Source organism: Cetorhinus maximus, chromosome 6 (assembly GCF_964194155.1).
Source record: "Cetorhinus maximus chromosome 6, sCetMax3.hap1.1, whole genome shotgun sequence".
Lineage (NCBI taxonomy): Eukaryota > Metazoa > Chordata > Chondrichthyes > Lamniformes > Cetorhinidae > Cetorhinus > Cetorhinus maximus.
In genome coordinates, this window is record NC_135884.1 from 118323966 (window position 1) to 118338512 (window position 14547).

The 14547-nt window shown below is 40.7% G+C and overlaps 1 protein-coding gene across 3 annotated transcripts in view; it reads left to right on the forward strand.

The window, feature by feature from the left end:
- Positions 1–1226: 1226 nt before the first annotated feature.
- The window catches only part of pop4 (POP4 homolog, ribonuclease P/MRP subunit), a 30409-nt gene continuing 17088 nt past the window's right edge, over positions 1227–14547 (forward strand). Inside the window, exons 1-6 of one of the 3 annotated variants that reach the window (XM_078544371.1) lie at positions 1276–1389; positions 2741–2747; positions 5599–5625; positions 6180–6232; positions 7359–7582; positions 9179–9256. In XM_078544371.1, the coding sequence (XP_078400497.1) occupies positions 1282–1389; positions 2741–2747; positions 5599–5625; positions 6180–6232; positions 7359–7582; positions 9179–9256 (497 nt within the window). In that variant the 5' untranslated portion in view covers positions 1276–1281. The other 2 variants (XM_078544369.1, XM_078544368.1) reach the window with 2 other exon arrangements.

Here is a 14547-nt window from a genome sequence, read left to right on the forward strand (position 1 = left end):
CATGCAGGAAACACTTTCAGTTCCCACCCCCGCCACAAGACTTAGGCCCAAAATGGAAAATCCTGGCCCACAATTTTCAAACTTGCAATGAGACAACTAAGATCTTATGTAGGTAAAAGGTTAAAAAAATGTATTTCCAGACTAAACTATTAGTAGGACATAGGGACAGGTTCAAACTGACAATAAGGGCATTTACAACCTTCTGGACTCAACATTGAGTTCAGCAACTTCAGATTGTAACACTGCTCCCATTTTTGCAGACAGCAGGTGCTGGTAATGGTTCTGCTGTTACCACTAATACCTCCTCTAGACCCATGTTTTGAATTTTTGTCTCATTGCGAAAACCCCCTCTCTACCCCTGCCCCTTCCCATGCCCTCCCCCAATAGCCTTGCACCATCATCCCTTTTGTCATGTAATCTCTTCTGCCTCCACCCTTTCACAGACTTGTTTCACCCAACCCCACATTGCCTGCTTCTTTATTTGGTTAAAACCTATTACATCTCTAGTTTCTAGTTTTGACAGAATCTTTTGACCTGAATGAAACATTAACTCAGTTTCTCTTACTAACCTGCTGAGGATTTACAGCATTTTCTGTTTTTATTTCGGATTTCCAGCGTCTGCAGCATTTTTCTTTTGCATATTTAAAACTAATGGCAAGAAGCTCTTCCTACAAATCGTGATCAACATATGGATTTCTGGGGTAGAGGAGGTGAACAACCTGGAATCATTACAGGAATAAGATGCTGCAGGAGGATGGCGGTGGTGGGTGGGGATGGTCTGCCTGGAAGGATTTTTCTGGAAGGATTGGTACAATGAGATGTGATCTTGTGATGGCCTGGACAATATTTATCCCTCAATCAACATCACAAGAACAAATATCTGGTCAGTACCACATTGCTGTTTGTGGGTGTTTGCTGTGTGTACATTGGCTGCCACATTTCTACAACACTTCAGGAAGTACTTCATTGGCTGTACAGAGCTTTCTAGTGCAAGTCTTTCATCTAGTTTATCAGACACAGGATAAGGTCGTTTCCAGGGATGGTTACAGTGGAGTCTCACTGTTATCCCAATGAACTCTGCCTGGAACACTGATTCCCGGAACAATGGTCTCCATGGTGTCGGTGCCAATCGCTGTAACCATGGTTTCCTTTGTCCCGGGAACGCAGACACGTCATCACGTGTCTCCTGCCGCGCGCAGAGAATCCAATTGGCCCTTGACGTCATTTCAGTGCGCCGGAAGTGACTTCATCGCGCCGCGCCATGGACAGTAGGTAGCTTTCATGTTGCGTGAGTTATCAGCGGTCGCGGTAAAAGTCAGGTTCAGTGGACTAAGCGGCAGCACGGAGCTCCTGCTCCCTCCACACCCGGGGTCAACTACCTCGGGTCAGGTTGGGGGGGGACGGCGAATGACAGGTTCTTTGTCACTGCTTTCTAGCATATCAGGATCTCGGTGCATTTAGAGAGGGCGGGGCGATACTGATCCCAAATCAGCTCATTTTCAGCACACAACTTACTGTTATGTGGAAGTGGTGAACAGGTCCAATAAAATTACATACATAGGCCCGAAATGAATAGAAACCTAATCTCAATTACCTCAGCCTCTTCCTATCTTTATTGATGGGCCAACAGCTTCATCTTTCATATCCACTCTGCTGTGCCCAGCTTTACCTACCTTCCACATTTCTTTAGTTTCTGTGGCAGTTTCTATAATCTCCAACTGCCTATCTTAATTTAGGATGAGATAAATATTTCCTCCAGAGTAATCAGTGTATCCAAAGCCATGCTGTTCAGCTCTAGGTAATATCTATACGGTTGTGGCCTTAACTGCAATTTTTCAAGCTACAATCTGAGACCAAGCCCAAAGCGTGGAACCTTCCAATCCTGATGTAAGTTTCCTACCTGTGCCTGATCCATTGTTTTCTATCATCTTCCAAACATTTGCTTTCCTCGATCTTTACACCTCTTTCCTTCCAAAAGCCTGAAATTCCTGTAACTTTGAGGCCCAATCTTGAAGGTTCCTCTCTCCACTATAGTTTAACAAAAGAGCTGTGACCCATTCAGCTAAACTGGCTTCTTGTAATTTGATTTTAAGACTCCATTCTTAAATCTTTGTGGTTCGGTTCCACTGTACCTCAGTGATCTGTTGGCTGTGCATCTCTACTTCATGTTGTCTTCAACAGTGGGTTACTCTTCATTCTATTCCACTTCCTTTAGCTACTATCTCCCTTCCCTCAGTAACTTTCTAACTGCTGCCCTCCCTTATTTCAAAATATCTCCTTAAAGCCCTCTTCTTTGACAGATCCTGCCTCATCCAAATTTCTGTTTTCATTTGCTCTCCTAGTTGGCTCACTTTTTCCTACACCCTGTGAAGCACAGGGACATTTTTTCTTTACAATAGCACAGAAGAAATGCAAATTGTAGCCTGTCCTTCCCTCTGCGCTCCAGCTGCTATTGACCCCTTGCCTTACTGTCTCAAATTATTTGTAGGCTTCAAGTCAAAATAAGTCAATTTGATCACAGCCGGATCACGGAATTTCATCGAGATGATGTGTGTAAATTTAGACTTGCTCACATTTTTCCAGAGTTGTTAAAAGGCTGGTTGAATCATGGTAAAGATACTGGAGGCAGCCCACTTTAGGAAGATGTCAGGCCTTAGAGAGGGTGCAGAGGAGATTTACCAAAACAGTACAAGGGAGACATTTCTGTTATGTGGAGAAACTGGGATTGTTCTCCTTGGAGCAGAGGGGTTAAAATCAGAATTACTCAAGGTGTTCAAAATTGAGGGATATTGATAGTGTAGATAGGGGGAAATTGTTTCCACTGGCAGAGGGCAGATTTATGTATTGGCTGCTGGTTCAGTAATGTCATGACTTTAAAGTTCTCATCCTTTTTCCAAATCCCTCCATATCCAGCCTAATCCCACTTTCTCGCCCTTGGTTTGTAGCCATGTAGTTCCCTTAGCACATCCCCAAATTATTGTGCTCTGCCATTGGTAGCATTCAGCTGCCCAGGTCCCAAGTTCTGGAATTTCCTCCCTAAACCTCCCCTACTTTAAGATGCTCCCCAACGTATTTAATTGAAGTAATTAGTCTACTTCAACACAATCTAGTCCGTTCCTTATTTTATAAATCTCAATTAAGTCAGCCCCAGTTTACGTTTTTCTGAAATGACCCAGCTTGTTGAACCTATCTGTGTAACTAAAGCATTTTGGAAATTAATCCTGTTGCTCTCATGTAGCCTATCTAAAGCCTCAGTGTCACCCACATTGTGAGAAGATGAAACCATGCACAGTATTTTAACTGAAGCTGAACCAAGGCTCTATATGATTTTTTTCACATGTTGGCTTCTTGTGAATGCACCCTAGAACAGGCATGGACTCGATGGGCTGATTGGCTTCCCTCTGTGCCATAATGACTGACTCTAACCCTCTTCATTTTAGCTATAACTTCACAGCATTAGTCATGGATGTTTAGAGGAAGAGCAAGCAGTTTAGATTTGTAAAACAAGTATGGAATCAGTTGGTTTCTCTTCACAAATCATCATTAAATTTTTTGTCCTTCTCTGGAATCTACATTTAAACAGAGATTTTGTTTAAAAAAAAATCAGTAATTTATACTTGGCCAGATAAATAGCTACGTGCTTGTAAGTAGAACAACCTTTAAAATTCAACACCGTGTAAGTAAACTGTGAAAGATTACATGGATTGCAATTCATTTCACGTAACTGTTGTAGCCATAATTCAGTCAATCGCTTGCTTTCTCTCATGCATTTATGTATATCTCTTTGAAGTATTCTCACTCTATAAATAAACTTTCACCATTTTGGAGTTGTGATTTTGTGACAAATTCTTATAAGAAACATGCCAGTTTGTTCTGCACTGGTATAGGGAGAAATCTCTTATCTACTTTTAACTCCATTCGAGCAAAATATGCTGTAAAGTTTGTTTTATTAGTAGTTGGTGGGTGTTGACTGAGCTATGGCAATTAAGTCTGTTCTTGAAATGAAGGTTTTCTTCTCACAGCAATGTTTGCTTTCTCAGCAATTGGAAACCTAATGATCCAATAATCATTAATCCAATAAACTAATGCCTAATTAAGGGGACACAGCAGGAAGAAGTGTTCTTATTTCCCTTGGAATGTACGGGTGAACAACAGCTCCCAACCAATTTATAGTACATCACCATATTGTACACTTGGGGCAAGCCGACACATTTATTTTTTGAGTTACGAAGAAGCGCAAATGTTAATGATCTTAGCACTTGCAGTGCTTTTGAAAACTTTGCTGGTATGCTCATGGTTCATTAATAAAACATTTATTTAGACTTGTATATCTTTAACTTCATGGATCTGCAGTTCAGTGAGAATTTTATTCTTGGAAGAAAATTAAAGGGAGTGATCAGCGAAAACCTGCTCTTTAATTAAAATGCAAAGAAAATGCCTGGTAAATTAATCAAGTAGATGTGCTCCTCCTTTCCAATTCTGAAGATATCAAACAAACAGTTCTGTGACTTTCTCCCCCACATCTGTTCATTCTATCAGAAATGTCAATGTTGAATGCAAGAGCAATAGTGTGGCTCATTTGGCTGAGGTTTTCTTCCAAAGCATTGTGATGATTTTGCCTACGAGCTCATTTGTGAAGGTGTATTGGGCTCAAAGCATTTTCATATGATGTAATGTGAATAAACCACTTGTCTTCATGGTATATATTTAACTTTGGATAAACTATTCATTTAATTTTTTTCCCATTCTCTATATCCCTTCCCTAAACAGATTTTCTCTGATTTTGATTGGGATTTGCGAATATCAACACTTAGGCCTATGAGTGGACTAAATGCACTTTTTTATTTTTTTATTTCTTAGAATTCTCTAAAAGTGGTTGGTATAAGTGACATCTACACCAACAGTAACTATGCTTGTTCTAGTAAGAGTACCACTTATTGTTTTGTGTTCTTTTAATTGAGCTGTTTAGATCTGACTGGTCTAATAAAGTATTTTTAAAAAGTCCTTCAAACGCTTTACTTTTACCTTTGGAGAATAAGGCCAGAAAATGTGCTGATGTAGGAGAAATCTTTTTGGCTCTGTCCAGTCTGTGATCAATGTAGCCATAGATTGAAATTGGACAAAGCACCAGTTAATTCTGAAATTATTTTCTGCAATTAGTGCTTTTTATTTGATGACAAACTTATTAGGCAATGAAATTAGGCTTTAAATTACTCTCCTTAGCTTTGAATTGATTTTTGATTTGCTCAGAGAGTCCAGCAGAGCATTAAAAGAGTTGTTTGTCAGGCTTTGTGAATCACTGAACTTGATAGGTTTTGCAAATTGTACAATTTAATCAAAACAAGTAAGGATTCTACTAGGCAGATGACTGAAGTGAAAGCTTCAAAGAGACTTGTACATCGAACAGTGAAATGCAGAACCCACCAAGTAAATCAAATATCACAAATTTTGTGGGGTTTTTTTTAATGCTTTAAATCCATTTTGGAAAAAGGGATATAAAAATGTATATAACATGCTAGAGATGTTGCCATGGGTTTAAATCCCAACCTGTGGTAATTTTCCTCCTCCTCTTCCCCCACCCCCGTTTACAAAAAAAAGGGTTTCCATCTGGTCTGGAGCAGACATGTAAGTTACTCGATTTTACTTTATCTAGCCTTAAGCTTCAAAACCTATCATGAATCCTTCTTAGATATGCAATAAACATTTCCTGATGACTCAGCTGATGCGTTTACTGCCACTGTGGTACTAAGTCAACCAGACAAAACAGGTTCAGCCTCTGATCTGTGCTGAGTTAAGCGTCTTAGCTTGAGCTTGGCAGGACTTCGGAGGTGGAGGGAATAGAAAATATTTACTGCCAACCCAGCAGATTTGTTGTCTTGTCCATGAAATTCAGTAAGTCACGCTACCTCTGATCTTTATAGGAAGCAAGGTTTTGTTTTGTAGCTTCAGTAATGTTTTATTTATAGGTTTCTACACTGCTTGCCTCATTTGCCATATATCCCAGCAGGATATCTTTGATTAGTGGAATAAATGTGTGGCTTGCTTTTTGTACAGTTTGTCTTTCTGTTTGAAATAACTGTGCTTTAACATGATTAAATAACAGACTTGTCTATCTTGTCTTATTCTTGTTGACATCTTTTCACCCAGTTTAATTGAGGTTCTTTGTTTCCTTGTTGAAGATATTGTTTACAGCACAATTTCTGCGAAAGAGACAGATCACTTGGACATTCAGGTATGCTACTTTCTGGTTGCTGCTGCCCTCTGGTGTTTCTTTGTTGGCAGTCCTTAGGACAGCATGGTGATTGCTTGAACACAATGGGCCGAATTTTTAGCTCGGTGTGCAGGCGCACACCTGATCCCCTCGAGCTTAAAATGGCACATGATGATGTCAGGGGAGCGTCCCGAAGTCATCCTGTGCTTGCGCGATATTTTGGTCGGTGGGCGCACACAAAAGTTGGAAGTGTGCCCGCTGACAATTAAGAGGGCAATTAAGCCCATTAAAGTTCCAATTGTCCCCAATTTGTTGTGGTCCGCCCAACCTTACGGTTGGTGAATGGGCAAATCTGCCTGGCGGACTTTGCATTTTTGATGAAATATCGTCAAAAGATGGGACGAGGTTTCCGTTATTAAATTTTTTTTAAATGGACAGAATTTTCATCATGTGTATGTTCAGGTGAGTAATTCTGATGTGTGGAATTTTTTTTCGTATTTTAAAACCTTTATTGATTGTTTTTAAATTCTTCTCTGCCTTCAGAGAGCTTTCATTCCGCGCTCCCCCACACCCGTGCTTACGTCAGCGCTCACCCTCACCCTGGCAGCGCTGAGCGTTTCAGCGCACATTTCACACTGGCTGGCCATTAATTGGCCAGCCAGCGTGAAATTCTGGTTGGGGGCCGATCACGGGCAGCAGTCCATTTTCTGGCCACTCCCGAGCCCACCGATCACGCCTGCATGCCAACCCAAAGATCCTGCCCAATGTGAATTGAGCAGTTTTTTTATGAAAGCACATTCATAGTGAATATATCATACAACAGAGCTTAAATGTTCCTATATTTGGAAATAATGTTCCTCTTATTTCTATGGTATATTAATTGGCTAGGTGTAAGGGTTAAGTTTTTTGCTTGTTTATGGCTTCTGCTTTTAATCTTGTAATTTTGTATAAATGTACAGAATAATATGTGGGAATTATGTAATTTTATGCCAATTTATTTGCAATCATAGATTTAAAACAGGAATGATTTTGTCTTCAGTGTAAAATAAGAGTCATTGAAATCTAGCATTATTTGTTTGTGCATTGCCAGTACCAGCCTCATGCAAAGTCTGCAACTTTCAAATAATTCTTAAATTCTTTCTGACAGCCCCAGGGATCCAAGCAGGCTGAAGCATTTGTCAATGCCTTTCTCAAGCACAGTTTACCACAGTTGGATGCTGAGCAGATTCAGAAACATTTGGACAGAAAAGCTGTTATTCTCGAGCATTTCTTAAAGAAGCGCAAGAAAGAGAAGAGGAGAAAAACAAAGTGCCTGTCTGCCAAAAAAAGACGAGAATTGAGAATATTTGAGCTCAAACCTGAACAACAAAGGTAGACAAGACATGTTTATGTTGAGACTTTTTTTCCCTCCTGATGTTGGTTTTCTGTGTTGGTACACTTACAAAGGAAAAACAAATCTGCAGTATTGATTTATGTTGCACAAGGCATGCATTAAGTCCCAGGGCCATAACTTCCAACTAGTGTCAGAAAGTGCTGGCCACAAGAGTTGGAAGAAATAAATACCTACTTACCTGCTCTTGAAAATTATGCTGACACTTCCAATCACCGGATCTGCTTTGGGCCTGCACCGAAAGACTCCTCGCAGGCCCCAGTGAAGTGTAGCTCTGGCAGGTTCAAGGAGGTCACGCCCCCTTTTTTTACGGCACTAGCTGCCGTAAAGCAGGTGAGGTTTAAAGGGCCCAGTAAAATTGGCAGGCCAGGGAGAAGGTAAATGTCTAAGGTCAGTGGATAGGATTTTGGGTTGGTGGGGTTTGGAGGGTGGGGCAGGTGGGTTATCAGAGGGCAGGGGCGATTGGAGGGCGGGGGGGAGGTGGTTGGGCAGGGGGGTGGCGGGGAGAATCCTTGTGGGGAGTGGCCGGGTGATTTTAATAATTACCCAGAAGTTAGAAGAAGTTTTAATTCTTCTAACCTTTTCTGGGTAACTATTGGTGTAAACCAGGTGGAGCCATGCAATGTTTGCAATTTAAATCACATTTTCGATGGTTCCCAGAGCAGGGCAATTGTCCGGAGAAAGTTAGCACTTCTGGGCAATTACCATGCAAACCCTTACCTGGAAACTTCTGAGACGGGTTCCCCAGTGCATCTTTGGGGTAACCCCCCACCACCAAATCTGATGCTGGGGAGCTCAGAAGTTATGGCCCCTAGTTTCTACACTCATTTAGTTTTTGAGTTTCATAGAACTTTATCTGAATGACTAGGTACAATGCCTCTGATTAGGGATGAGCACCATCTCCGAGATTCTTGGAGTACATTCTGAACATGTGCCTCCCATCCTTTGATAATGATCTGAATTGATGCATATAGATGAAATTCTTAATCGGGTCTGCTTTCCAACCTGAAGATCAGAAAAGCTGAGAAAGCGGAAAATTGTTTTAAACAAAAAACACATGGAAGAATTATAAGTTAAAAAATAAACTGCTTGCTTGGAGGTTGGTTATAAATATACACGAGTAAATCATATTCAAACTTGTGGTAGTGGCATTCCTTTGTAACTTAGGGCTTTGAAAATTCTCATTGATCATTTACTGTACTGTGCACTTGAACAAACAGCATTTCTATTCCATTTCATCAGGATTTGTTCACAGAGCTTATCTTAAGCAAGTGTTAGGCAGATATAGCCCAGTCTCTACATTAATTCTGTCCTTGTCTGGAAGGAAATACAATAGTCTACTTGTTTTGAGTGACAATTCTCAATTTTCAGCATAACAATTTAATACAGTCTGTGTAATGTGGTCACGAAGCTTGTGCTACACTGAACTGATCAAATTTTCTGTATCAGGTACATTTTCTCTTGTGTCAAGGAGGTTTCAGTGAAATGCTCATTCTTGCCTATTAGGCTGGCATGATTCTGACATTTTTAATCCTTAGTTGTTAAAATGCTAATCTGAACCATTTCACTTTTTCCAGATATGAATTGTTTCTCCCTTTGCATGAGTTGTGGAAGCAATACATTCGAGACTTGTGTAATGGTTTGAAACCTGACATGTAAGTACAGTCCTTGCACTATAGAATGGGAATATTTACAGTTACTGGGCACTGAACAATTATACTGTATATGCGTGAAACTGGAAAGATTCCTTTATTACAGACAATGCAATAGATATTGGGACTGTTTTGGAAGCCCCTGTGATCTCACAATATTCAATTAGTGTCTAGAGCACTGATTCTTAAATTGATTGAACTATTTTGGGGTCAAAATACAAAAAAAGTTCAGAACACAGCCCAGTCTTTTAACTGTTGCTTTTCACTGAGCGGTGGAAGTCTATACAAAAATATTAAGCAAAAGTCATTAAGCAGCAATGTACCAATGACTCCAGGTATATTGCTCACTTTACTGATGAGAAGGAGGGGGTAAAATATTATTCCTGTTTTGTTCCTTGTTGCTAGCAATGTTAAGGGGAAAGTTGTCCATTTTAATTTGGACTGCTTCTAGATCAGAAAGAACATCTTTATCTAATTATTCAGCAGATAAGATGAACTGTCATTCATTAATAATTTATTTTTAAGAAGCATTGTCTTCATTGCAGATATGTTTACCAAAGTTAATGTCTGCTAAGGAATTAATTCAGACAAAGCTGGTTTATTAATTGTTACAGTGAAATCATCCATTAGCAATGCAAAAATTCACTTGACTCATTCTGCTCAGAATTCATTTCCCCTCATGAAGCTTCTTGGGACATTTTCTATATTTAAGATATTATATAAGTAGTTTATAATTTGCATTGTTGCAGCACATGTTTATAAGCAACAATTTTTTGTCAAACATTTTTTTAAAATTGAGAATACTCAGTCACGCTTGGTAATTACACACACCTTTTATGTGTGGTGTTCAGGTAAAGTGGGGTTAGCGACTGAGGGATGATTGGACCAGGATGTACTGATTTAATTCAATCCCCACTTTCTGTCCTTATTTTCACATTTACATTCTATATCCACATTTATAATAAAAATTATCCTTGTAAGCCTGACATCGTTATTGCACCATCACACCAGTGATGGCATTGTAGCTTCTCCATTGGTTGGAGGATATAATGACAGCATGTCAGGTTTACATGGATAATTTTCATTACAGTTGAAGACATAGAAGTTTATAATGTAAAATTTTGGAAGGAATTGTACATAAGATTCTTAATAATTTACTAATTAATCTCTTATAACATTGTACATGGTAGTAAGTTGAGATCAATTGTCGTCTTGAGGTGAACAGGGTTAGAGGACAGGGAATATGAAGTAATTCAGTCCTCGTTTTTAAAAGGTCAAATATTCTGTCCTCATTTTCCACAGTAAATTCATTTAATATTTATTTATAATAGAATAACAGAATATACAGCGCTTTGGGAAGCAAGGAAGTAGGAATGGTTGTAGCCTAGTTTCTCTGCTTTGGAGGGTGACGAGCTCAGAGATGCAAAACTGTGGTGTTCCAGAGGCTCTTTCTGGTAGGAATGTGAGAAATTACGTAGAAAGTTTCCAATATAAATGTGGACATTAGAATTTATAATGGAAAAAAATGACCATTGTGCTTGCAGACCTAAGATTTTAAATATATTCTAGATGATGCCCTTTTAATGAGATGGCAATTTATATTGTGTTGGGGCTACTAGTGAGTACTTAACTTCTCATGCGCAATGTGCAAAAATGATTTAGTAGATTTAGCAAGCTTAATAATTGCTTTTGTCTTAACAAACACTGGGCTTGTGTTCATTAGGAATTTTTCCAGATTGATTCCCCTTAATATAATAATCATAGAAGAATTCTAAAACTAGAAGTACCCATTGAGTGCTTCGGGCTCGAGGTTGTAGAATGACGGTCCACCAATGGTAAAGAAAAATCTATATAGTAACATTTTATAAACCATTTCAAGATTAATTAGTGCCCTTGAGACTTGGAGTAGTGCCTTGTTTTGATGCAGTAGGATTTTCAAATATAATAAATGGTCTTAATTTCAGTCTGTTATTTCCTAGCTTGTAGCTACTACATAGACTGGACTTTTCAAAACATTTAGTAAATAGATTTGTGTCAGTATTTGTATAAAACTGATACAGAATTTTACAGACAGAAGGCACTCCACTTGCACACACGCATTATCATATATTAAACAACAATTTGCATTTATATAACACCTTCATAGAGGGGTAATCAACCAGAAATTGACATGAGCCAAAGAAGGAGATATCAGGAAGGTGACTTCGGACAAAGAGTTAGGTTTTACAGAGGTTCTTAAAGGAGAGAAAGGCAGAGAGATTTAGGGAAGGAATTCCATGGCTTAGTGCCTAGATAGCAGAAGGCACAGCTGCCAATGGTGGGGTGAAGGTAGTGGGGGATAAGTTAGAGGCCAGAGTTGGAGGAACACAGAGTTCTCTAAAGGTTATAGGGTTGGAGAAAGTTACAAAAAGGGAGGGGCGATACCACGGAATAATTTGAACACAAGGATGCAAATTTTAAATTTGAGGTGTTGGTGGACCTGGAACAAATGTAGGTCAATGAGCATAAGGTTGATAAAAAGATCCCTCTGCTCTTCATCCCAGTATTAGAAGACCATCTCCTGCACCACCTTCTATTTTTCTATTTCTATTTTTCACACCAGTTGTTTTGTAGCCTAAGCTTGGTGACCAGCTTGCACTGAAATGGGGAGGCAGTGGCGTAGTGGTATTGTCACTGGACTAGTAATTCAGAGATCCAGGGTAATGCTTTCGGGACCTGGGTTCGAATCCCACCATGGTGGATCATGAAATCTGAATCCAATAAAAATAAAAGTCTAATGACCATGAAATCATTTTCGATTGCCTTAAAAACCCATCTGGTTCACTAGGGAAGGAAATCTGCCGTCCTTAGCTGGTCTGGCCTACATGTGACTCCAGACCCTTGGCAATGTGGCTGACTCTTAAGATGCCCTCTGAAATCACCTTCTCAAGGACTGAGATGGGCAATAAATGCTGGCCCAGCCATCAACGCCCGCATCCCATGAATGAATATTTAAAATAAGGGTAGTTTTGTCCTCTGGGCTTGTGCCCATTTCTTGGAAGCTTGCAGCCACCCCTAACTGACATTCGGGGCCCGTCGTCCTAATTTCTCCTCCCCAGCCTCCAACCGATGCTTGCACCCGACGCCCTCACCGAACCCCCAAACCACCCCTCAGTGGACAGTCGGGCCCGGCACCCTACATCCCTCCTCCACCCCGGCCAACATTTGGGCCCAACACCCTGGCCCAATGCCCTGCTGACCTCACTCGACAGGAGGGCTGGGTAAAGATTGTTTTAGCTTAGTGGAACTCTGCTGCATGGTGGCCCCAGGACTGGCAAGAATCCTCTAGCTTGTCCATTTGCAGGTTCTCTCCCACCCTTGCTGCTCCTCCTGTCACAGATTCTGTCTCTTGAGGAGCAGGAAAGAGGGAACCTAGGATTGAGGGAGCTGGACCAGTGAGCATGGGAGAGAGGGAATCTGTGATTGGAAGAACAGCTCCCAACAGATTCTGTTTCCCACATACGGGAGTGACACTTCTCTGATTGGTCACCCCTGTGATTGAATTTTCCAAACATTTTGGATGCTTTTGAGGGAGAATTCGCCTGCCGCCTCTGCATTTTGAACACTAGTCTGGAATAACAGAAGCGCAAATGAGTTTCAACAGTAGACGGGCTGTGACAGGGACAGAGAGGCAATGATATCAAGGTTGAAGCAAGGCGTCTTTGTGATCAGCAGCTCAGCTCAGATCAAATAGAGTGCCAAGGTTGCAAATAATCTGATACAACTTGAGACAGGCAGGAGAGGGTGATAGAATCAGCGGCAAAGGAACGAGAATTTGTGGCAGGGGCCAAAGACAATGGCTTCAAATTTCTCAGTCCTTTATTGGAGGAAATTATGGCCTGACCAGGAGTGGACACCTGACAAACAGTCTGATAGCATCCAGGCAGTGAAGGGGTCAGGTGAGGTCAAGGTGAGATAGAATTGGGTATTGTCAGCCTAGATGTGAAACAAGGCTCATGTCCGGATGATGTCGCCAAGGAACAGCATGTAGATGAAAAATAGGAGGGAGCCAAGAATAGATCCCTGGGGGCGGGGGGGCTCCAGAGATAGTGTGTGTGGATGTGAAGGGAAATCATTGCAGGAAATTCTGAGACAATGACTAGGTAGACAAGAACTTCTATTGTAAATTTTAGCCTTCATGTTTTGTAACAAGGCAAAAACATTTTTAAAAAGCAACGCAATTCTTGTGTTTTTCTGATGTAAAGCCTGAATCTAATAAGTATTTAAAGGTCTGTTTTTTATCCTTTCATGGGATTCACGGCAAAGCCAGCATTTATTGCCCAGCCTTAATTACCCTTGATAAGGTGGTGGTGAACCATCTCCTTGAACCACTGCATTCCATGTGGTGAAGGGGCTCCCACAGCGCTGTTAGATAGGGAGTTCCAGGTGTTACAATTCCCATTGAGACCGATAACTTTAAACAAGAGATTTGAATTCCCAGTGACCTACTTAAACGTATTGCATGACAAGATTTCAAGTTTTAACAAAGAAACTAATAGTAACATTGACTAAACATTACTTAGTAGGCAACTAATACTCTATATTACAGAAACAATAACTCTTAAACATGACCAGTAACCCCATGCCACATACATTTACTTCACAGCACACTCTCCACAGACTTACAGTTTTAATAGGAAACAGTGTACAGTCACTGCCAGCTTCTGAGTGGTTTACTTCTCCTCATTTCGCTCAATCATAACATCCAGTGACCATTGACGGTCCTCTCCCTCAGTCCCTGAGAATTCCAAAACTTTTAACTGTAAGAGCCACTTTGCTGATTTCTTCTCCCAGTGTCGCCAGGGTAAATCTTCCAGAATCTTTAGAATGCCATGGGATGCCTCTGTTCGACTAGAAACTGTCCTCCCTCCCACATTCTGCCTGGTAGCTCACAGAAAACTCTCAGCCTTCTCTTCTGACCTTACCAGCTGCAGCCTTTTGTCTTTACGAGAACCCCTCCGCCCCCTCTCTTTTTCTGTTCAAAAACTTGGAGACTGAAAGTCTGTCCACAGTTAACCCAGCTGCTCTTGTCTATGTTTTCAGAGGTGAACGTTTTGCATCTTGCTCTCAGTAAGTCTCAACCCCAGCTGCCCTGACCCCTTGGTACCCAAGCACCCAGGCTTGTTGTCAGGAGAATTCACATGATCACATGACCCTCTTCACGCCTGTATTTTACCTTGAATTAAAGAGAGAGTTCCAAAGCAAAATCATCATATGCAGGATTTTGACCCAGTTATGGTGAAGCAGCTGCAATA